Source organism: Schistocerca serialis, chromosome 3 (genome assembly GCF_023864345.2).
Source record: "Schistocerca serialis cubense isolate TAMUIC-IGC-003099 chromosome 3, iqSchSeri2.2, whole genome shotgun sequence".
NCBI classification, from domain to species: Eukaryota; Metazoa; Arthropoda; class Insecta; order Orthoptera; family Acrididae; genus Schistocerca; species Schistocerca serialis.
Window position 1 is genome coordinate 209215473 of NC_064640.1, and position 26297 is coordinate 209241769.

Genomic DNA, 26297 nt, shown 5'->3' on the forward strand with positions numbered 1-26297 from the left:
AATCTATGTGAACACGTTCCCATGCCTGGGTTGCAGGCGGCCATGAAGAGAACACTGACCTGGGAGGCGCCTGTTGGCTCGCACACTGGGAACAGGCGGCCACCAAGTGCTCAATTTTTCTGTCAATACTGGGCCAGTACACATGTCTGCAAACCAATGTTTTAGTACGGGGAACACCCCAGTACCCCTCATGTAATAACGTGAGGACCTCCCTTGGCAAACTTGCAGGAACAACCACGCGAGGAGCTGTATCATTGGTAGCCAGAAGGAGAACTCCCTCCAAGGCTGACATGCGGTCTCGCAGAACAAAATAATTACGAAGAGGGTCCGAGGCCCGGCCTGGAGGTCGGGACAACCACCCCTGCTGAACGAGGCGAACTACTTGCCAGAGAACCGGGTCAGCTACCGTTTCCCTGGCGACTCTAGAACTAGTGATTCGGAAGCCATCAACCACTTGGCGGGACACCACATCCAAATGAAAACACATAATCTCCTCCCGATTGAACTTAGGATCCGGGCCCACCGGAAGACAGGAAAGAGCGTCAGCGTTGGCACGCTGTCCGGTAGGGCGAAAATGAATGTCATAATGGTACTTAGAGAGGAACAAGGCCCAGTGCTGCAGTCTGTGGGCCGCCCTATCTTGAATCTGAGAGGCGGGGCCAAATAACGATATTAATGGCTTATGGTCAGTGATTAAATGAATCTTCGTGCCATACAAGAAAGGGTGAAACTTGGTAACAGCATAGACAATGGCCAAAGCCTCTTTTTCCACCTGGGAGTAATGGGCCAGCGCGGGACTAAGAGCTTTAGACGCAAACGCCAGTGGCTGCTCGGAGCCATCCGCACTGCAATGGGCCAGGACCACCCCCACCCCATACTGCGAAGCATCTGTAGTCAGGACCAACGGCTTATTGGGGTCAAAAGTAGCCAAACAAGGTGCTGATGTGAGGAGGCCCTACAACGAGGTGAACGCTCGCTTGCATGCAGGCGACCAATCAAAAGGAACACCCTTGCGCAGAAGGCAGTACAGCGGGTGGGCTATGGTGGAAGCCCTGGGAATGAACCGGTGGTAATAGGCAATCTTGCCTAAAAAAGCTTATAACTCCTTCAGCGAAGCGGGCTGCAAAAGGTCGACGATACCTTGGACCAAACTTCCTAGCGGCTGGACGCCATGCCGAGAGATGGTATAGCCCACATACTCAATGGACGGTTGGAAGAAGTCGACTAACGCAGGTTGCAACGCAGGCCCACGGACCTGAATTTGAGAAAGAGGGTTCAAAGGTTGTGCAAGTGTTCCTTTGTGCTGTGGCCTGTGACAATTATGTCGTCCAGGTAATTAATACAATGAAGGATAGTCGATGTGATGTGCTCAAGATAACGCTGAAATATCACCGGGGCACTGGATATTCTGAAGGCAAACCTCTGGTATTGGTAAACGCCAAACGGGGTGTTGACGACCGCCAGCCATTTGGTGTCCGCATCAAGTGGTATCTGATGATAAGCCTCCGAAAGATCGATTTTCGAAAAATATTGGCCTCCCACCACAGCGGAGAACAATTCATCAGAACAAGGCAAGGGATAGGTGTCCACCACCAATTGGGAATTAATGGTGGCCGTGAAATCGCCACAAAGACGTAATTTTCCCGAGGGTTTCCTGACAATAACGAGGGGCGAAGCCCTCTCACTAGAAGAAATGGGAAGAACGACCCCGAGGGCTGTCAGCCGGTCTAGCTCTGCTCTTATGTGAGGGCGGAGAGACAAGGGGATCTGCCTCACGCGTTGAAAACGCGGGCGAGCCAACGCCTTCAACGTTAAGTGAGCTTCAAAGTCTGAAACATGCTCCAGGCCCTCCTCAAAGATATCCTTAAAGTCAGAGGTCAAAGATTCCAATGATTGATAGGGAACTTCTTCGGAGACCAACTGTACAGTGTCTGCGATAGAAAAAACGAAATCTTGAAAGGCATCCAATCCAAAAAGGTTAGCAGAGCTCACATCACTGACAACAATAAAAGTAAGAGGCTGAGTGACTGCTTTGTAAGTAACGTCGGTAGTGAATTGACCCAGCAGGGGAATGAACTGTTTACCATAACTGCGGAGATGCCGGTAAACTGGCGCCAATGGGGGCGACCCAAGGTCGGAGTAAGTTTGTGCATTCAACAAGGAAACTGCCGCGCCTGTATCTACCTGCAGTTTTAGTCGGCGCGACCGAACCGACACCTCAATAAAGAGTTTGTGTTCCGATGCGTCGGGAGCCTTTCCTGATGAAACTTCCTGAATGTCAACGTCCATGTTCTCTGTACCTGCTTCCTTCGATTATTTTTAGGCTGAACGCCAAACTTTAGCAATGTGTCCTTTTTTATTACATTTGCGACAAACGGCCCAACGCTGGGCCCACTCTGACCGATCATGATGTATATAGCCCTTCGAACAGGACGGTAACAGGGGCCGGCGGCCGGAACTCTGTTTACGCATCGTGTGGGAGCGGCCGTAACGGCTGGATTGTACTGCTCGCACATCATCCACCCCGGACGCTGCCCTGAACCGCCGCGTCGCACCACGCTTCCAACTGTTGACCTGCGGCGTGAGAGACTTCATACGATTGAGCAATTGACAGGACTTCCTCAAGGGAAGAGTCTTCCAACTGCAGGGCCCATTGCCGGACCTCCCTATCAGGGGCCGAATGAACAATGACGTCTCATACAATAATGTGGGCATACGACTCTCGCGACTGCTCCGTGACAAAATGACACTTGTGACTAAGACCGTGCAGGGTAGGGGCCGATGCCCGGTAAGACTGATGAGGCTGTTTCTTGCATTGATAGAACTCGACCCTAGCCACCACAACATGTGTGCGGCAGCGATAATATGAAGACAGCAATGAACACAATGCGTCAAAAGACAAGGACGAAGGTTCCTGCAATGGCGCTAGCTGCTGCAAAACTTGATACAGCAAGGGAGATATCCAAGACAAGAAAAGAGCACGACATACCTCCGCATCGGCAACATGAAATGCCTGGAAATGCTGCCGAAGGCGATGTTCATATGCGTCCCAATCCTCCGGCGTCTCGTCATACAGGGAAAAGGGTGGAGGGAACGGCACTGGAGCAGACTGCGTGGAGAGCAATGCCAGAAGTGCTTGTTTCAAGGTTGCCATGAGCTCCTTCTGATGCTCAACCAAAACCCGCACTAAATCCTCCATGCCGTGGGTAAGCTGCAAAACCAGAACGACGACTTAATACGCGAAAGAACGACCCTACTCGTCGCCAATTTTGTAATAACACGATTCACGTTGTCCGTCGCACTTCACATAGTGTAGACAGGGAACTGTCTGCTAGGCATGCCCAATGTAAAACTGACTAGGCACGGTCCGTGCTGCCTGAGTTGTTGTTCCGCCAGCAGAGGGCGAGGCCGAATTCTTGTGTGCCCTCTGGTGGACAGGACTTTACTTGCAGCAACTACTGTTCATGACGCGCTGTGCCGATGTGCGCCTCCCGCGATCTTTCTGGTGGCTACTGCAGTTCGTAACATGTTGCAACAGAGGAGGAAAGTGCTTCATGTGTTCATACCTCATGAGAGTACCTATAGTTAACTGCTGTGCAGTTTGGAGATCAGATCTATTTCCATGGATAAAGTAACAGTATTTGGTAAAAGTCAGATTGTCCTTGTGAGGAGCCTTTAAAAATATTCTTTCTTACATCCCTGAAATATACTGCCATGCTTACACCATATGCAATGAAGACCAGGACTCGAGACAGGAAATCTTCACTATTGAGCCAATGTTTAATGTGATAAATGCTGGACCACACCACTCCACTTTGTGCATCCTGGTTTTATCCGTTTCATGTCTATCTCCTTGTAAAACAGTTATGCTTTGAGTTGTGCTGAAGGTAGATATAGAGCAGAGGAGCTGACATGTTTAATCACATCTTTGGTATTCTCAATGTCAATTTGTATCTTTATACAAGGTAATTACAAAGTCTATGAAACATTGCAAAAAATGGTACACGTACTGGCCAAGAACAATGTAACAATCATACAGCATGTGAAAGACAAACCCTCAATGTCTTCTTCTTCTTCTTCTTCTTCTTCTTTTTAACAATGCTTATAAACATTCTGTGTGTCCATCCTTTGTCACACAGCACACATCTAATGAGTAGTCCAATTCTGCGCATATTTGACCCAGCATATCAGGGGTGCATGTAAGAACAGCTGCTGTAATATGGTGTTGCGAGTGCTTGAGGTTTTGTGGTAGATGTGGAACAAAAACGCTATTGTTGATGTAACAGCACAAGAAAAAATTTCAAGGTATTAAAGTCCAGTGATCATAGTCTCAAAAATTTATAATCTCCACTTTCCCAACATTCTTCAGTAACACAATTAATATTCATATGTTCAAACTAGCACTGGCAATGAAGGATATATGAAGCACGTCAGGGGGATGTCGAAAACAGTGCAGTTGTTGTCGTAATGTGGAAACAGAGCAATTTATCTGTTGTCCAAAACGCTATAATCATTGACATTCAGGCCAAGGCTTGGAAGTATTTCCAAAATGGGTAAGTTTGTAAATTGTTCCTATACCGCTGTAGATTAAGTATACCATGCACGGCAAAATCGGCGCTATCCAAATCTGGCACCAAGGCAACTGTGATGCTCCACAGGCCATAGATGACAGGGGTGAATGACAGCTGTGGAGATGTGTATGGGTGAACAGACATTTAACTGTTGAACAACTGCGAGCGTTATTGCGCATTGTCTGCCACAGCAGGTGTGTGGTTTATTCACTCATGCTGACTGCTGTTGTGCACCACCAATAAAGGCTGGACTTTGCATGCCAGTACCACAACTGGACATCCACTGAGCAGCGACAGGTAGTGTCTTCAGATGAATCACATTTTATGCTCCATCGGACAGATAGCCATTGGCATGTACAGCATGAAACTTCTGAGAGGGAGCATTATGGTCTGATAAATGTTTTTGTGGAATTTTCTCAATGGTCTCACCATTCTGGAAGGTACAATGGTTCAGCAGAAGAGTGCATGCATCCCTGGGGACACTATATGGGTCGACATGCAATTTATTTTTCCTATGCACAATGGAATCTACCAGCAGGATATTGCACCATCATATGTGTGTGATTCAAAGAACACCAGGATGAGTTTATCATACTCTTCTTGCCACCAAACTCACCAAATTTAAAGTCAGTTGAAAATCTTTGGGACCACCAAGATCAGACCGTTTGTGCGATTGATTATCAACCGAGAAACTCGTTATGTCTCCCTTGCACACTGTGTGGCTCATTAGTGGATACTGGCATGAGGAACTGATGCTGTTTATGAACAGAGAATTCAGATATTAATTTATTCTACGTCTAATGTCAAATAGTAAAAATAAAACATAACTTCATTGCTGTAGTTGTAGCATCAGTTGACAATAGTAGCTTTGAATATTGAAACACACGCAGATACTACAGATTTACAAATCAGCCAGTCTTCAGTACAATAACTGTTCAGTAGTTCACGAGCCCTGGCCACTACAAAAATATGTAAATTGTATTCAACTGCCAAACACACAAAATGGACTCAGTGCGTGAATGTTGGAACTCGAGTACACCTGTCACTGGAGCTCCAGAGAGGAGATGTTTGCATCTCATTGGCAGCAGTGTAATCATTTGTGGCAACACTCTTGTGCTGTGGTGGTTGCTGTAGGAAACGTGGCAGCACACATATTTGAAAGTTCGCCAAATGGATAGTGGCCAATACTGCAAAACCTAGCGCATCTGACCACAACACTGGAGTTAACATGGATCCACATCCCTGTTGGTACTGTCCCGAGCCTCATTGACTCACTTTCTGCACTTAATGCACGGCAGGAGGAGGTTATTCGAGCTTTTGAGTGATGGTCATATTAATGTGACTGAACAGTGTATGTATTTTCTGTTGCAATGCTCATGCAATTTGTCATTAATTACGCCCTTTGACCCAACATTAATTATATTCATTGTGCAATGCTCATGCTGCCTGCATGTAATGGTTTTTTGTTGCCACAGAACTTTGTATACATTTCACCACTGTGCTTATGCAATTTACAGTTAATTATATCCTTTGCCATTGTGCTAATACAATTTGCAGTATTGTATTTGCTACCTCAGTGTGTAATTATTCTTCACCTCAGGGTTTATACAGTTTCCAGTAATTATACATTCTGTCATCATTTTTACAAAACTTGCAGTTTATGCACACTTCATCTTTGTGCTTATGTGAATTGCAAATATGTCATAAATTTTTAAAAAAAAATATATATTTCCCATTTCATCAATAAGAGCAATCATAGTTATGCATTCAGTTTATTTTACTTTGTTGACAAGCTATGATTGCTGTGAATATTTTATTTTGCCTTAGCACTGGTTAGTGATGATATACCCTTTGCCTTGGAGCTTATATATTCTTCACATAGTGCCTCTGCAATTTGTAGTCAATTATGTTCTTCACCTCAGTGTTTATACGGTTTGTAGTCAATAATACATTTCACCTCAGGGGTTATGTACAATGGATTAGCTTGCACTCTTCATTTAAGGATTTTTAAGGTTTTATTCAACCATGTTCCTTGCCTCAGAGTATCTGTTGCAAAAGTCATTTAGTGAGTGCATTCAGTTGTTCTACTTGCTGAAAACAAGATCATACTTCTACCTCTCATAACTCTTGTACTAATTTTCTTGTTGTATACAGTGTCTGCTTCATATAATAATTTTGGATATGTACATTTATGACTCAATTTTGCTCATACTCATGCATACAAATGTTGTAGATATGTTTTAGTTTTTGAATTCTTGTCTGTTCAGTGGTCTTTCAATCTAAATACCTGTCTTTCAAACTTATGATGAAATTTATGGTGTGTTCGACAGATTATTTCGTGTTCATTCTTCTCTGATCTGAAAAAAAGTTAATCCATATTAAGAACATATTTTGTCAGATTTTTCAAGTTTCATATTTAACTAGATGTTGGCACTCTATACCGGACCAGTTTTAACAAATATAAGACAGGTCATTTATTACCAAGATCTTGCAAGTAATTTGCTGTATGTGAGCTACTTTTTAAACTTAACTACCCACAGTCATAATCATGAATGACAGAGGTAATGAATATTTACTCATTGTACCACACAATTTTTTGCAAAATAGAATATTACAGTTGCCACATTATGACATATTGTATGTCATTAACTTGTACCTGCTGAAATACATTCTTTGTTGGTGCCCTCTTTGCCTGGTATTCCACACACACCATAAAATTCTCCAATGGAACACATTCTGTTATATAACTCGTAAATATTCTGTTATGCACAAGACTTATGTTCTGTACCCCTGTGGGTCCGGGGGTTAGAATAGGCCCAAGGTATTCCTGCCTGTCATAACAGGTGACTAAAAGGAGTCTCACATGTTTCGGCCTTTACGTGATGGTCCTGTGTCGAGTTTGACCTCCATTCTTCTAAGTTTTCCCGAAGGGCGAGCCAACTGGGGAAGGGCGCCTTACATAGTGCATCATCTCCATCATGCACTGAGACCTGTCACATCCTTCATCGATGTGGATCTGCACTTCCACTCATTCTCCAGCTGTTGGGTGAGGTCACCTTCCTGGTTGCATTTTCCTCTATCCACTGTACAGTATCGTTTTCTGCACTGACAATGATAATGGATTTGTTTGGTTGTTTGTACCTGATATCCAGCACAGTAGCCAGTCCATTGTGGTGGGGCCACCATTTACCCTGTTGGTTGTAGCCCCCTGACTACATAGGGATCACTCTGCTGATGTCTGTGCTGTTAACACACCACGTATGCCAAGAAGTAGATGCCCATCACCCTGGGGCATCGGGACTCCAGCAATGGCCATCCTGCCAGGTGGCCTTTGCTGCGTCTGGGTGGTGCCCGTGGAGAGGGCCCCTGCTCAGAATGGGTGGCATCAGGGCGGATGACATACCATCAAGCGTAGTACATCATCACTTGCTGGTGGTCAAACACCAGCAGTCTCTAAGCACTCAAGGACCCAATTCAGTGCACGGAAGTATGACCCCCAATTGTTCCCCTCCCTGGCCACACCATGGGAGGAATGCCAGGCTAAGGATGGCAGCAAATCTTATTCACCCTGTTACCTTGTCTATAGGAGAACTGATGGGGAATCCTTCATGTCGATGAAGCCTCAGATTTCTGTGGAGCGTTAGAGGACAAGTCTGGGGGCATGGAGGGATTGTCTAAAATGCACTCAGGGTCATTCTTGATCAAAACGACGTCCTCTGCCCAGTCACAGGCACTACTTGACTGTGACAAGCTGGGGGATGTTTCTGTTTCATAACACCCCTTAAGAGCTTAAATACGGTCCAGGGTGTTATATTTCACAGGGATCTTCTTTTGCAGTCTGATGACGGGCTGAGCACCAACTTAGAGCAATGAGGTGTTTATTTCCTCGGGCGCACACATAGGGGTCCAAAGGATAATCAGGTGGCCACCGGTGCCTTCATCTTGGCCTTCGAGGGTGATACATTACCCAAGAAGGTGAAGGTGATGGTATACAGGTGTGATGTCAAGCCATATATCCCTCCCCCGATGTGGTGCTGTAAGTGCTGGAAGTTTGGGCATACATCTTGCCACTTTACTTCCAGCATCATATGTCGTGACTGTGGATGTCCATCACAACCCAATACTTCATGAGTCAACTGCAGGGAGCACCATTCCCCTTTCTCACTGGACTGCAGGATTCTCCAGAAAGAACGGAAAATCATAGAATACAAGACACTGGACCGACTGACGTACACTGAGGCTAAGAGGAAATTCGAACGCCTACATCCTTTGCCTATGACATCTTCTTTTGCCGCCACTATGAGAATAGTTACAGCCCCATCAGTTCTGCCAATTCCAGTCGGCTCTCAGAGCTGTAAGACTACACCTGATGGTGGGGGACACTTCCCTCCCTGTTGCTATTGCACCACCTACTTCGGGAACAACACCCACCAAACCATCGGGGACATCAGTTCACCTTCTCAGCCGGAGAAGCATAAGTCTTCTTCAGCTCCTCTCGCTGGGAAGGGGTCCCTTGGGTCACTCCCTTCCCAGGTTCCTACCAGTGGCAAAGCGGATACCTGCCAGTGGCTGAAGCACCCACAGGTAGCTGGTCGTAGAGCTTCACGGTCGTCCTCAGTCCCTGAGACTGAGTCAGTGAAGTCCTCCCAGCCGGAAAAACCTAAGGAGCAGCGAGAGAAGCAAAAGAAGAAAAAGACCCCCAAGAACCATGGCACTGTGGTGGCACCCACACCACTGCTATCTATAACCTCTGCGTCTGAGGATGAAGTGGAGATTCTGGTGTCCGCTGAGGACCTAGATCTCGCTGGGCCCTCAGACACAATGGATGTTGATCGCACAGGTACTCTTCCGGTGGCAGCTGGTGACCCTGAGGCGTAGACTGCCTCATTGAGTGTTTCATGCCTTCCCAGCCTCACAATAACGTCATCCAATGAAATTGCTGCGGTGTTTTCCACCACCTGGCTGAGCTATGGCAACTGTTAAGCTTTACACCTGCTTTCTGCATTGCCCTCCAGGAAACCTGGTTCCCGGCAATGTGGACCTCTGCCCTCCACAGCTGTAGGGGATATTACAAGAACCATAGTGAATATAATGGAGCGTCAGGTGGAGTTTGCAACTATGTCCTGAACTTGGTCTGTAGTGAACCTGTGCCCTTTACACTCCTCTTGAAGCTGTGTCTGTCAGTATAAGGATGACACAGGAAACAACTGTCTGCAATGTATATCTTCCTCCAGATGGTGTAGGGCCCCTGAACCTATTGGCTTTACTGATTCATCAACTCCCTAAACCTTTCCTACTTTTGGGAGACTTTAATGCCCATAACCCCGTGTGGGGTGGCACCATGCTTACTGGCTGAGGTAGAAATGTAAAAAATTTACTGTCTCAGTTCGACATATGCCTCCTAAATACTGGGGCCCCCACACATTACATTGTGGCTCATGGCACTTACTCGGACACTGATTTATCACTTTGCAGCCCTCAACTTCTCCCATCTGTCCTCTGGAGAACCCACGATGACTTGTGTGGTAGTGACAACTTTTCTAACTTCCTGTCGCTCTCCCGACATCATGGCCCTATATGCCTACCCAGATGGGCAGACTGGGAAGCTTTCCCCTCTGCTGTCACTGTTGAATCTATCCCAGATAGTACCATTGATGTGGTGGTTGAGCGGGTCACTGGAATGGTCGTTTCTGCAGCGGAAAATGCGATCCCTTGTTCCTTAGAGTGCCCCTGGTGAAAGACAGTGCCTTGGTGGTCGCTGGAAATTGCTGAGGCCATTAAAGAATGTAGGTGGGCTCTACAGCGACATAAGCGACACCCTTCTCTGGGGCATCTAATAGCTTTCAAATGGCTCCATGCCCGTGTTCACCAGCTTATAAAAAGACAGAAACAGGAGTGTTGGGAGAGGTACATCAAGACTGTTGGGTGCCATACGTCACCTTCCCAAGTCCGGGCAAAGATCAAACGCGTTATTGGGTACCAGACCCCAACATGTGTCCCTGGTGTTAACATCAAGGTGTGTTATCTACTGATGCCAGTGCGGTTGCTGAGCACTTTACTGAGCACTATGCTCGAACCTTTGCGACGGAGGACTACCCCCCAGCCTTTCGCACCCTCAAACGGCGGATGGAAGGGAAAGTCGTCTCATTCACTACACGCTACAGTGAACCCTATGACACTCTGTTTACAGAGTGGGAGCTCCTCTACACCCTCGCACATTGCCCTGACACAGTTCCTGGGCCAGATCGGATCCACAGTCTGATGATTAAACATCTCTCATCTGACTACAAGCAACATCTCCTCACCTTCAACCAGATCTGGTGCAATGACGCTTTCCATCGCAATGGCAGGAGAGCACCATCATTCCAAAACCTGATTCATGTGGTTAGCTATTGCACCATCAGCCTCACCAAATGATGGTGTATCGGTGGTTGGGTTGGGTCCTGGAGTCACATGGCCTACTGGCTTCATGTCGGGGTAGCTTCCGCCAGGATCGCTCTACCACTGATAATCTTGTGTCCCTAGAGTCTGCCATCCGAACAGCCTTTTCCAGATACCAGCACCTGGTTGCCATCTTTTTTGATCTACAAAATGTTTACGACCCGACCTGGCGACGACATGTCCTTGCCACATTATACGAGTGGGTTCTCAGAGACGAGCTCCCGGTTTTTATCCAAAATTTCCTGTCGGTGTTGTACCATTGCTCAAGAACCAAAACTTTACCTTAATGATGATCCACTCTCTATTGTGGAGACATATCGATTCTTAGGACTGGTTTTTGATGTCCGATTGATGTGGCTTTCTCACCTTCATCAGCTTAAGTGGAAGTGCTGGCATCACCTCAATGCCCTCTGCTGCCTGAGCAACACCAACTGGGGAGCAGATCACTCTACATTGCTGCAGCTTTATGTAGCGCTTGTTCAATCCCGCCTTGACAATGATAGTCTGGTTAATGGTTCAGCGGCGCTCTCAGTGTTGCGTTTACGTGACCCAGTGCACCACTATGGAGTCCCTCCATTGATGGTTAGGCATGCACAACTGCTCACCAGTTACATTGCACATATTTGTAGTTCTCCTGCACATCAGAATTATCTTCTCATTTTGCCAACCACTGCGGTTCATCTCTCGCATCGGCGGCCCAGGTCAGGGCTTAAGATTGCGGTTCACATCCGATTGCTTCTGTCTGAACTGGAGTCCTTCCCTTTACCACCTCTGCTAGAGGTCCATTCACATACACCTCGATGGTGTAAACCTTGGCCGAAGCTTCACCTGGACCTTTCACATTGCCCTCAGGACTCAGTTACTCCCACGGCTCTCTGCTGCCACTACCTCTTGATTGGTGATGTGTTCTGAGGCTCTGAAGTGATTTACACCGACAGCTCAATGGCTGATGGTCACTGGCTTCACCTACATTTGCAGAGGCCATGTTGAAATGCCTTCCTTGCTCGATGGCTGCAGTGTTTTCACTACAGAGTTGGTGGCTGTATCTTGTGCTCTTGAGCATATCGGTTCATGCCCTGGCGAGTTGTTTCTTCTGTATACTGAGTCTGAGCACCCTACAAGCTATCAACCAGTGTTACCCTCATCATTCTTTGGTAGCAACCATCCAGGAGTCCATCTCTGCCCTGAAACAGTCCAGTCATTCAGTGGTGTTTGTCTTGACCCCAGGCCGTGTCGGAATCCCAGGCAACGAACTTGCCGACAGGCTGGTCAGCATTCCAATTACTGACCTGCATTCATTATTATGCTGCAAGGTTTTTCGGCTTTGGGAGGCATTCCAATTACTGACCTGCATTCATTATTATGCTGCAAGGTTTTTTGGCTTTGGGAGATGGAATGGCATAGTCTCAATACGCACAAGAAACTGCGTGTCATTAATTAGGCTACGAATGTGTGGAAGTCTTCCATGCGGGCTTCTCGCAGGTACTTTGTGGTTCTGTCGGCATGGATTGGCCACGCTTGGGTGACCCACACCTACCTCTGTATGGTTTTCTTGTCCTATTTTGTCCATTGTAGTGCTTGTTGCTCTTCTGTCGTTCTTGTGGTATTTTTCTTTCTCCCAGTTTTGTGCTCTGAGTGGCGTTTGTTTTATTCTTTCTCTTGTGGAACTATTTTAATAGGAACAAGGGACCGATGACCTATCAGCTTGGTCCCTTCCCATTCCCCCACCCCCCCCCCACCCCACCCCCCTACTGCCCTCTTTAAACCAACCAACCGATCAGCTCAGTTCTGATTATGTATCAGTATTGTATGGAGTGTATGTAACCCTGATTGGCTAACTTTTTGCTTTTTGGTATGCCTAATTATTATATATCATTGCTATAAATACTGGTATATACATGATTTCATAGCTAATTTCTTCTGAATCAGAATTACCATTATGACTTCTGACAATGGGTCATTCCCACCTGAAAACCAGTTCAAAGAGTGGGCATATTCATATTTTGGTAATGTCTACTTCTATACACCGGAAATTGTCTTGTGCTACTGTTTCTACCTGTATAAAACACTATGTGTAATTGTCTTATAGCAGCATATACCACACACCAGGACTCTGCTGACCTGTAACCAGATACCAGCTAGAGGTTGAAAGAGCCACAGGTTGCAGCTCATAGCCTCCAGCCTCCAGAAAGAGGGAGATTCTGGTGGCCCCTATGGCATCAGACAGCCCCCCCACCCCCCACCCCCCCGCGCATTCACATTCACACTGATTTGGAAGAAATGTGTGTTGATGACATATGTTCACTACCAGTGGCAGCATGTGGCCCTAAGGCATGACCTGCCTCCTTGGTCCCTTCAAGCCTCCACAGTGAAATTGTTGTGTTTTTTTCCACCACTCATCTGAGCTTGGTGTGTTTTGCCCATTTCCCCTAGTTTTTCATCTAATTTTTTTTTTTTTTTTTTTTTAATTTCCATCCAGGAAACTTGTTTCCTAACAATGCAGATGCCTATCTTCTGTGGCTGTCAGGGGTATTTTAAGAATCACACTGACTATGAAAGAGCATCAGGTGGCATTTGCATGTACATTTTGGATTCTATGCAGAAAATATGTGCTACTCAGTACAACTTTGGAGGTCATGGCTGTTCATGTGAAGACATCTCTGGAATTCACTAACTGTTATGTGTATCTCCTTCTTGATGATGAAGTGTTCCAGAACATGTTGTCTGCACTATTTCCTCAGTTCCTCCACTCTTCTTAATATTGGGTGACTGTAATGCCCCCAACCCTTTGTTGGGTGGAACTAAGACCACTGGCCATGGAAATACTGGTGTTCTCACACACTTCAGTGTTGCATATTCTTCATATTCGGCCACTAATATTTCCATTTACAGCCCAGGCCTTCTCCCATCCATTCATTGGAGAGACCATGATGACCTGTATGACAGTGATCATTTTTCGATTGTTTTGACCCTCCTTCATCGTCACTCACTGGGGTGTCCACCCAGACAGGCTCGCTCCAAAGCTGATTGAAATGCTTTCACCCGTGCCATTGCCCTTCACTCCTTGCCACATGGAGGTATTGATGTGGTTGTCCAGAGCACAACTGTAGCCACTCCATCAGCAGCTGACTCAGTAATCCCCTCTTCCTTGGTATCCCCACATCAGTAGACGTTACCTTGGTGAACCCCCAAAATTGCCATGGCCAATTAGAGATTGCAGATGGGCTGTCCAGTGCCATAAGTGACATCCATTGATGGAGTACCTCGTTGCCTTTAAACAGCTCCATACCCCGGTGTGCCACCTCATAAAACAACAGTAGCAAGACTGCTGGGAGTGGTATGTTGTTACCATTGGACCATTACAGCTCCTTCATAGGTTTGGGTGAACATTCAATGCCTCTATGGACATCAGCACCCTGCAGGTGTACCTGATATCCCTGTGCAAGGTGATGTCTACACTGATCCAGATGCAGTTGCCAAAAAATTTGCTTTTTATTATGCACAAGCCTCTCCATCTTAGAATTATCAGCCTGCATTTCATGTTCTCGAACAACAGGCAGAGCGACTTCCTTTACCATTTACTACAAATCACCTGGAACCTTGTAATGCTCCATTCAGTGAGTGGGAATTCCTTAGTGCCATATCCCCTTGCACTGACACATCTTCAGGACCAGACCAAATCCACACTTATCAGTGGACTGCTAATGTCACATCCTTGCCTTCTTCAACTGTATCTGAAGTGAGGGTGAGTTCCCGTCTCAGTGGTGAGAAAACGTGTTTGTCCCAGATCAGTTTTCGCTAAGACTGTTCTACTGCTGACAGTTTGGTTTGGCTGGAATTTTCGATTTGGTCAGCTTTTGCGTGGCACCAGCATCTTAGTGCTGTCTTCTTCCAGTTGCGAGGGCTTATGAAACCACCTAATGTGAGCACATTCTCATTACCCCCCATAAATGGGGTCTCTGGGGCCAGCACTTGATTTTTGTCCAGAACTTCTTGTCTTGCTATACTTTCTGGGTTCAATTTGGTGTCTCCCACAGTACTCCCTATACACAAGAGAATGGGGCACCACAGTGCTCTGTATTGTGTGTGCCCATTGTTCTAGTGGCTATCAATGGTCTAGCTGCAACTGTCAGGTCTATATTGTCACCCTCCTTGTATGTTGATGACTTTTGCATCTACTATTGCTCCTCAACTGTGGGTGTTGCCGAACAACTACTGCAGGGTACCATACAGAAGATGCAGACCTGGGCTCTCATCTATGGCTTCCAGTTTTCTGCTGCGAAGGCATTGTCATGCACTTCTGTCACCGCCATACTGACCATCCCCAACAAGACCATTGCTCAGTGTGGTGGAATCTTAGCATTTTTTGGGGTTGGTCTTTGATGTCCAGTTGATGTGGCTTCCCCATCATCACCAACTTCACCAAACATGCTGGACCTACTTCAATACTCTTCGCTGTCTCAGTAACACCAGCTGGTGCTCTAAACTTTTGCAGTTCTACAAAGCTGCAATCCTGTCTCGTCTTGATTATGGGAGCCTGGTGTATGGCTCAGCATCATCTTTACCACTGTGGATGCTCGACCTGATACACCCTTCTGTGGTCCAACTTGTGACAGCTGCCTTTCAGATCAGTCCTAGGAACAGCCTGTTTACAGAGGCTGGCATTGCTCCCATACTGGTCAGGCACCAACAACTGCTGCTCAACTATGCAACACACATTCACTGCTCCCTTGAGCATCCAAACTACTGTGTCCTTCTTCCTGGGAGAGAAATCTACCTCCCACAAAAGAGGCCAAGATCTGGAGTTATGATCGCAGTTTGAAAACAGTCTGTGCTCTGAATACCCTCTTTCCACACTGATGCCTCTTGTCAGGGAGAAATCGTGTGTGCTTCCATGGTGTGTACCCCATCCTTGAATGTGCCTTGACTTCTTTGCACCAGAAGACTCAATATCCCCTACGGCTTTTCACCGTCTGTTCCTGTAAGTCCTTGATGTATTTCCAGGCTCAGACGTGGTGTACACTGATGGATTTATGGTTAATGGTTGAACCAGTTCTGCCTACACACATGCAAAGTGCTGTGGACTATGCTCCCTGCTGAACAGATATAGTGTATTCACTGCAGAATTGGTGGCCATTGATCAAGGCCTCAGCCACCTTTATTCTTGCACTGGCGAATCATTCTTGATTTCCTTGAGTGGTGTTCAGGCTGTCGATCAGTGGGATCCGTGACACCCATTGGTTGTGGCTATCTAGGATCTGCTGTATGACCTCTGCCATAATGGATGGTTGGTCATTTTTGTATGAACCTGTGGTCATGTTAGAATCCCAGGAAATGAACATGCTGATCAGTTGGACAGTTGGACTAGTTGGCTACCAGGGTGCTGACTTTGGAGATGAGGATACCAGAACTGGACCTTTGGTCGACAGTATGCCAACTGTTGTTAGAGGCTTTGGATGTGGATTGTTGTGCCCTGGTTTCTCCAAATAAACTGTGAACTATAAAGGAGACCATGACCATGTGGCAGTCTTCTGTTTTTGCTTCTTTAATTGGCCACACTTGGATGACCCATGGCCACATCCCCCATCGTGAGGATCCACCCCATTGTCGGTGTGGTGTCCATTTCACAGTGGCCCACGTCCTACTGGACTACCCTAATTTGACCACCTTATAGTGAAACCTTAGACTTACTGACACGCTATCTCTGCTGTTAGCAGACGATGCCCAAGTGGCTGATTTGGTTTTACGTTTTACCTGTTGAAGGGGTTTTTACTTGTCTGCGATGTTGAGTCCGTTAGCATCTTCAGCTGCTTGAGGAATTGGAGAGGTGCCCCGTCACCTGCTCCACAACCAAAGTGTCACATGGCTGCCCTTGCTCAATGGTCTGGCCTGGCTCCTGCCCTTTCCACCTTTTTAATTCTCCTTATTCTTTTACATCTGTCATTGAGTGACAGACTTGTTGTCATTCTGAGATTTTATTTTGTCCATGTAACTAGTTTTCTTGTTGTAATCGAGGATGTGAAAGCACTGGCCGGATGCAGAGGGTGTTTCTCCGGACTCATAACATGTCCCAGCATCTTCCAGCTGCTTTCTGGGTAGGGCAAGTCCTCCATTTTCACCCTTTTACCCCTCTCTCGCTTCTACTTAGTTGTACTTATTGGTTTTCTTGATTCCCAGATACAGTTGAGTCTATTGGGATTTCTCTTGTGTCCCTCCTGTCTGAGGACTATTCCCTGCTTGACACACAAATAATTAATGGACCAATGACCTCATAGTTCGGTCCCTTTAACCCCATGAATCCATTCATCCATATGTGTGGAGTTAGTACACATACATATTTGGACAATTGTAGTAGGTTGTGAGTTTGCCTTTATCTTGTCTATGATAATTCTGTCTTTCTTTCTATTGTTCATTCTAGTTCACACACATTCATATTCTGTTGTTCATTATTAGATGTGCTGTAATTAGGTATGAGTTCAGCATGACCAGTAGACTGAACACAACTTTATTCTATGGAAGCATTAACAACTTGAACACAATATTTAAGTAACATTCAGCAAGAATTAATTATATACGCATAGAGCTGTAGCAACTCCACATAGAGAACTGAGGCTGAGTGTAGCTTTGCTAGCCTTAAATAGACTGCAGTTCGTGGTGGGCTCTGACGGTGATCTTATGTGCCTCCTCACCTACAGCCTCCACACTCCCCCCCCCCACACACACACACACACAAACACACACACACGTACGTGCACTTACTTACATCTGAGGTCCCCTCTGTCGATGACATAGCATTGCCACATGCTCGGCTTTTTGAAAGTATGCGCATGCTTCACTGCAAGACTTGCTCCTGAATTGCCCATATTTTGTTATGTGTTGACAGTGCTGTAATCACATTATTAGAAATTGTTTTCTTTCTGCCATTGTACTTCATTAATTTTGACTATATCTAGCATCAACGTATCCATCTATCATTTAAAGTCCTCCAGCTTACCTACATGACTAAGTGCTGTAACATTCCACTCTCCAAATCATAAAATGCCAGATGTGTTTTCCCTGATGATGTCCACTTGCATAGTTGCTGCTCAGAAAACTGTGTGGGGGACTATTTTAGCACCAGAATACTGTGCCGAGGACGCCATCACCACTAAACCGTGTGTTAGAACTGCATGTCCTCATGCCTGTAGTTTCTTCTTGATTTCAGTTGTACCTCAAGGCCATGTTCATTAATGCTACAAGGCTAATTCGGGCAGTCATCCATACTGTTGCCCCCTGCATCTACCAGAAAGGCTGCTGCCCCTCTTCAGGAACCACATGTTATTCTGGCCTCTCCACAAGTATCCCTCTGATGTGGTTGTATTTATGGTACATTTGTCTGTATCATTAAAATAGGCAAGCCATCCCATTGTAGCAAGGTCCTAGGTTTGTGGAAAGAGGGTGGGGGTTGTACTTTAATTACAGTCTGTAATCCACATGTACTGTAATTGACTTCATTATCAAGAATCTAAGTTTAACCAGAATACTACTATCCTCAATTGGCAAAAAAACAACATGTACATTGTTCTTTAAAGTTAACTTTCACTCAAAAAAGACCATATTAGGAACTGACAATTATTTTGTGCCCGCCTGATTATTTAAAACGTTTAACAGAGAGCAAATTTAAAAACGTTTAACAGAGAGCAAATTTAACTCTTTAAAGTAGTCAGAAATATTCTCTGCTTGAAAACCACTTCAATTACCTTGACACGTTCCTTATATCCGATCTTCACTTTCAATGTGCTATTAGCTAGGAAATTATGAGTCGTCGTTGAACTTAATATTATTCACATTGGTATACACATGTGTAAGTGGAAGTTATATACCGATTGTATAAAATGAATAGTGGTGATGTCTTCGTAGAAGATTCATTCCGCAACATTATCTTATACTTTGCAAATGATCCATGAGACTGTAACTAATGAAACAACTTCGTTTGCATTGCTTGCTCACAGACACTATCACATTTATTTTACTGTGTTCAGATAAACTCAAATAACTTAAAAGTCCACTGAATGTTAATAAAAAAAATAATCATGAATAAATTTGTATGTTAAATCATAAAAAAAGTCTTAGCCATGGAGTTGAATTAAATAGTACACATTGCTTCAAGTTACTGCTCCAGGTTTTTTACAGTTTCCGTAAGATGAGTGCAGAGATGTTCCGTTAAACTGGCTTAACGTAGTTTCTTTCCACATACTTGTTAAATCTGAGCTGTGCCTCATGTCAACATTGCTAATGACCTCAATGTCTAGGAGATGTTAAACCATAAACACCCCCTCGCCCCTCCCCTTTACTCATTAATATTCAGAGTGATGGGCCTTCAGTTAGTCTGGATTCAGATTTTTCTATTATTTTCCTTCACCACTTTTTGTCAGCTAGAAGTTCTGTCCCTCCTTTCTACAGCTGTTCAGTGTGTATACTTTTTCAAAGAATGTGTTATACGTAAAGATATGAGCTATTCCCCCCCCCCCCCCCCCCCCCACACAGTGTATGTTGTTAGTAAAGGCACATACATCCCGGGTAACTTTTAGTGATTCTTTTCTCAAAATAACTTATAACACTTGCATTGCCTCAAATAAGCAAACATCGGTGTAACTTTGTGGCATCATCTTGAATAAATCCAATTCTGATATTTGGTAGTTAAAACAAAACTGGATTGTACTTTTATGGTGCTATCACACAGTGACAGGACTCTCAAATAGTGACTAGAAAAAAGCTTGTACCTTTTCATTAAGGAAACCAGTAACACAGAAAAATAATGGTCATTCATTGCTAGAGATATGCATGGATTCCAAATTTTATTAGCATCCACACATCCCTGTTCCATATATTAAATTTTTGAAAACTACTTTAACCTATCAGTTTGCTAGGACTCTGAACATAAGCTTTGGTCTGGAATGAATAATTTTTGTCAGTTGAAGCCAGTACTCTGTTTTGAAACTTAATTGTGAATTAATGGCTGCATGTTTCTGAATGTCAGTTGAATCAAATTTAAATTCATTTTTATGTGACTAATGGTGGTAAAAATTATTTTTGTTGTTTAACTGTGATTGAAAGGATTTGATGAATTTTTGTGCTGTGTGTTCTTCTTGTAGGAGATGGACCTCATAATTTACATTCTGTAAAATAAGAATGTAAGAGACTTAATATGAAAAAATTTTAATAAAATATAGTCTGCTAACATGCTGTGTCATTTCATAGAGTCACATTTGTGAATCACATGTAATGTGAGTAAATAAAAACTGTTATAAAATGGGTACAGTTCTTTAATTTTTAACTTCATGATGATGATTATTATTCTAGATCTCTGCAAATATGCTTGTGGATATCCATGTCCATGCAGGATTTTACTGACAATATAAGCATTACTTTGGATGTCTGCATATGGTCAGGCTTCTATTTATATTTATCATTTAAAAGTAACATTTTTATTGATTACCACTATTTAACCTAAACAAGAAAGTAGGAAACATTCTAGGCAACCTGTGTATAAAACTACTGATGAAAATATGGTAATGGAAAGTCCTTGGTGGGATATAAATAATTGAAAGAGTAAAGGTAACAACTCACTGTACAGTTGGGGCATTGACTCGCCAACTGGCACATAAACAAAATTAAAAATTAAGCTGGAGCAGCCTAATAAGTTTGTTCTTAGAATCAGCATGTCTTTTACAACTGTGCATGTGCTGCTTAAATTTGATATGTACATGACAAAGCTTGTCTGGCTCATTATTGTAACTGTACCATTCTTACAAATGCTGACTTGATATGATTAGCAAACTGTACTAAGGTATGAAAATGGTCATTTTAATAACCTGACATAAACAAGAGATTGTGATCTGTAACTGGAATAAAAATATATAAAATGACCATGATTATATCCTCAGTTTTGTCCTCATTAGACTGCACCAAAAAGATGGTGATTTATATTCACACTACATATTACTTTATCCATAGGGATTCAGGATTCCAAACAACTCTGCACATGCTGCCAGCGAATCACAATGGAAAAACAGAAATTTGTGACTATAGCACCCTCACAGCATAGTAAGGACCCACATAGCCACTAAGTTTGGTTCACCTCCTACCCACAGTTAACACTTGACACTGGTCACCCTGCACGTGCTAAGGAGGACATGCAGAAGTTTCAAGTTGGGGACCCTAAACAATCTACCTTCTTTTTATGGGAGCAACCTCATCATATGTGCTTAGTTTTTGAACAAGACCACAATAAGACCATATTTACACTGTGAATTCCAGCTATAGTCCTTTGCAATGTATGGTATGTAAAACTGTTATGGGTGAACTGTTGGACATAAAAGTTTTCATTACTTTAACAGTGGGTGGTTCTACATAAAAACTATTAAATTCCGTTTAGCTATTTTATTGGAGATATGTATTGATATTATTGTGAAAAAATATCAATATTTTTATATACTGATATTTTTCCATTTTCCATTAAATACTGGTGCATTAATGTGTGTGTGTTTTACAAAGAACAGTCAGCCACATGGTAAATACTGTGGTACACGAATCAATATAAGTGTCCGTGCAGAAAAGGAGTCACAAATTACAGAACATAAGGCAGCTGCAGCATTCAAAAATGAATCAATAAAAGTGTTGTACTGATTAACAAAATTGAAAATTGGTGAAATCCCATAACGTGTTCATGCATAAAATGATATTATACAGAAACATGTCTGGTTCCTGTGTTTCTTCAAGTAATTAAAGTAAACAGATTCAATCTTTTGTAACTGTTGTCTAAGCAATTTTTTTTCTCTTGGTGTTGGTAACATACCTTTACTTGTAAAGTGGGTTAACATACTTAATGGTAGTGAACACAAGACATGTGTTTTGGCTGTTAATTATTGTGTATGAAAGACAGTTATTTTGTTGCAGGTGTAGCTGTTAGCTGGCTGGTAAAAAAACTGAATTGGTGGAGGACAGCAGGCAGGCTTAAATTAACGATTGCTGCTGCTTGTCTTACGGCAGTTTCTGTTGTTTCTTATTGGCTACAGAAAATTGCAGGTGTGGACCCTCAATGGTCTGTTTATCTTGCTCTGAAGTGGTGCTTCCATGAGGAAAATGTTAACATAACAACCACACCTCTATTTTCTCTTGTCAGAGTGGCTGGCACTACATTTGGGGTAGCTCTATCTGCACCAGTTTTTAGGTATGCTGATTATATGATGTAATTATGATTTAAGTTGTTGAGTACAGTGACTGATGTAAGCAGTCATTAATGAGAGAGATTTTATTGATGATGAAAGCAGTTTTGTGTTTCATTACGTTGTGCTATAATAGATTGCCTGAAAAATAACTAAGCACTCAGAAGACATGCTCAAATGTCAATGTAACTTCATAACTTTACACACCATCTGTGGGTATGTAAATGATTTTGAATTTCAATTCTCTGTGACAAGCAGAACGGCCACTAGAGTTCATTACTGTTGTCCATGTTTAGTGTTGCTGCAAGGCCGGGTAGGGTATATAAGAGACAGGAACAGCATTGGATGTTGAGTGGTTACTGTGAAGGACAGGGATATCTCATGTACTTATATGAGGATTATTAGCACCTGACAGTGTGTGAAAAGGATCTCCATTTAGTCAGCTGGTCAAATAGTGTAATATCCTAATTTGTGGGGCATTCAGATATGACAGTGGCCAATATTTGACTGCATGAGAGCACGAGGACAGGCATACCCATTGTCCAGGTTCTAACTGATCATGTCTGTCCACCACAATGCTATAATGGAGGATCACCATATTGTGCACCTAGCACGCATCTACACCTGCTATCCGAGCACAGGTAATGGACTGCCTGCAACATTCTGTCATCTGGTACCATTTTTCAGAGACTAAGAGCACCTGGACTGGGGCATTACCTTTGCATGTATAAGCTGTCGTTAACACAAAAACACAAACAGCTGCATTTGAATAGGTACTTTGACCGGAAAATGTAGATTGATGATGAATGGTGTCACATTGTGTCCAACGATGAATCACAGTTTTAGGCTACTGTGCATGACTATTGTTAGCGAGTATTGCATTGACCTGGGGAGAGGCCCCAGTCTTCCAATGTTTCAGAGAGGCACAGTGACGTTATCCTGGGGTCAAGGTGTTGGGAGCTGCCAATGACTTCAAGTCATGGCTTGTAGTTATTGAGGGATCTATTTATGACAGCACTATGATATGTCACAGACGTCCTGCATCTTCAGGTGCTAATTCTCGTACAACAGTAGTGCGGTGTCATTTTTCAACAGGACAATGTTCATCCCCACCTGCCATGTGTGTCTATAAAATCTTTGTGTGATGTTGAAGTACTCCCATGACCAGGAAGATCCCCCCGATCTGTCCCCGATAGAACGTGTGGGACCATCTTGGCCATCAACTCCATCCCAGTGCTATTATCCAAGACGACAAGGATCATTTACAACAGTCATGGGTCAGCTTGCCTTAGGTGAGCATACAGTGGCTTTGCGACACCCTTCCCAACTGAATCAGTGTATTCATCCAGGCCAGGACAGTGCATAGTCATATTGATAAGTGGGCTCATACTGCCAAATTCTTTCCAATTGTGACTCAATTTTTCAGTCACTGAAATAACATCGCATACCCTCCCAACTCCTGAAGCTTCATTTTGTTTCCTTCCCTTCCCCCTCCCCCCCCCTTTTTTTTTTTTTTTTTTTTAAAAAAAGGAAAACTAAATTACACAACAATGTTTATCAACACACTAATAGAATTTAAAAAAAGCTGTCATCATTCATATTTGTTATTTTTTATCTCTGTTTTAAGAGCAGTTGGGTATTAAATAAATTGTGAAACTGTTTTAGTGGTTAAATACTGATTGACTCATGTAGCTACAATTCCAACACACAAAATTTTGACAACATGTAACATGCTTTATGAAACGCTTCTCATAAGATTGTTTGCAACTCATGAATTTGTACTGCCTGAGAGTTTCTGCAATTTTTTCAACTTACGTTTCCTTCTCTTCAGCTCCATAGTTTCCTCACAAACTACAAACATATTGTAAGTTTTAGAAGAGCAGAAAGGGGTGATGGTTGTTGGCCAAGAATTAAATGATTAAAAGCTTTCTACTGGATTTTTTGAATTGTTTGAATTATATTTGGCAGTATCTGGTGAATGTTTATTACCGTCAAAGATGTCTAAATATCATATAGAGCTACCTTAGACCTCCAGTATTGGGTTTTTGTGCCATAACATGTGATCTTATCAAACAAAGATTAGGAACTGTGCATTGTAATCTGCTGTACATACATTTTCTTTGATTCACTTTTTTTTAAATGATGAAAGTTTTAATAAAAGTTGTCCAATGATAGAATATTTACAATAAAAAAGTCATGTGAAAATGATGTGGAGATTTTTTTCAACTTCAGCATCATTCAGTGTTGATGGCTTAGTAGCAGGAACTATGAATGTAGTCATGTATGTATTTTGGTCTTGTCAGCCTTCATTTTCTTGCTCAGAACAAAAGTTCAGCTATAAGAACTAAAATATCAGAGAAATGAAAAACTATATATAAATTTAATGTTACAATATGTTACATTTCAAGTATCATTTGCTGTGAAACTTGTGTAGCATGAATTGTCAAAATTTTTTTTGTAATGTATCTTTACTACAGTTCAACTGTACTTTTGCAGATTAAGAAAGAGCCAAAGACCAGTGAAAGCATTTCTGGCATCATATGTTGCTGCTCTGTTGATTGCAGGTGCCTCTGAAACTGTTACAACATCTAATGTGTTTATATTTTACCCACTACAGTTTCTTCTGTTTACGCTTCAACCATGGTTGCTGTTTAAAATAATACCGGAGGTAATGTTTTTTGACATGTTTTCTCTTTATAACATCCCTTTGCATTTTTATTATTAAACTGTGACTTATTTATATGATGCTAGTTTGTAAAATGATTTGCATTGAAACCTCCTAGGAGATTAAAACGCAGAACTTGAACCTGAGACATTTGCCTTTCATGGACAAATGATGTACCAACTGAGCTATCCAGTCATGACCAATAACCCATCCTTACTGGTTCACTTCTGCCAGTATCTCTTCTCCTGCCTTCCAAACTTTATTTATGTTGCTCACAGCCAAGACCATAGCAACAAATCCAGATAACTGTTGGCAGAATAAATCAAGAATTTTATTTGGAATACTTTTATGATGTGCATTCAATCATACTTAGAAAATCTGTAAACATGATCCAGAGATATGTTGGATTATGTGTTGGTTCACCACCGTTAATATGGAAAGGCAATTGACTAATTTGTTCTCTACTTTGGTTGTATACAAGGCCTGCACCTGAAGATTTTGTGGACTGTAACTCCACAACTGAAATATATATTGCACTTCTTGAATCATGTTGGCCTCCACCAACTTTGCCTTGTTCACCCATTCTTGTAGCAGACTGTGCTCAAATATACTTCACGTTATGGATTTGTTTGCAGCCCTCTGCAAACCATGCCTTGACAGTTGAATCTTTCAAGTATTACAGAACACTTTTTTTTTTACAGATTGTTGCCATAGTTTACAACATTGTGAGTTGGCAAGTTAGTTAGTTTGTTAGTTAAAATCAAATAATGGAAAATCCAGGATGGAATAATGACATAATTATGAAAGGGGCAGATTGCTGCTCAAAATATAGTGGAGATGTTGAGTAGCAAACAGGCACAGCAAAAAGACTACTAAACACACAAGCTTTTGGACAGAAGGCCTTCTTCTGAAATAGACAACATACACACACACATTCACACAAATTTAACTCTCATACATACGACCGCTGTCTCTGGCTGCTAAGGGCAGTGGGAATGTATGTATATTGTCTGTTTCAGAAAAGGCCTTCTGGCCAAAAGCTTAGATGTTTAGTAGTCTCTCTGCTGTTCCTGTCTTTAGTTAGTAAGTTCATTGGTTAGTTTGTTTGTTTCATGTTCCATGGATCATTCTGCACGATAAATTTTAATGATGTGGAATGAGTCATTTTAAATTCACATTGCAAATTAATTTGTAAATATGGTTACATGCTGAACATTTATAAGGTTTTTTAAATTTACAGATTTGGGTTAGTAATTCCTACCCACGACCATTTACTTGTAACAATAATTGAAATTCTTCTACGGAATAGGAGGAGTTGTCAAGGAGAAACTTTTTCAATTTGTTTTCGAATTTCGCTTTGCTGTCTGTGATTCATATCAGTGGATAACTGATCAAAAGTTTCAGTTGCAGCAT

General features: G+C 43.1%; 1 protein-coding gene across 1 annotated transcript in view; it reads left to right on the forward strand.

Moving 5' to 3' along the window:
- The window catches only part of LOC126469927 (glucose-6-phosphatase 3), a 129625-nt gene that overhangs the window by 89176 nt on the left and 14152 nt on the right, over window positions 1-26297 (forward strand). The window contains exons 5-6 of the mRNA XM_050097324.1: window positions 21951-22224; window positions 24716-24887. Coding sequence (XP_049953281.1) covers window positions 21951-22224; window positions 24716-24887 — 446 coding nt within the window. The remainder of the gene's footprint in view (window positions 1-21950; window positions 22225-24715; window positions 24888-26297) is intronic.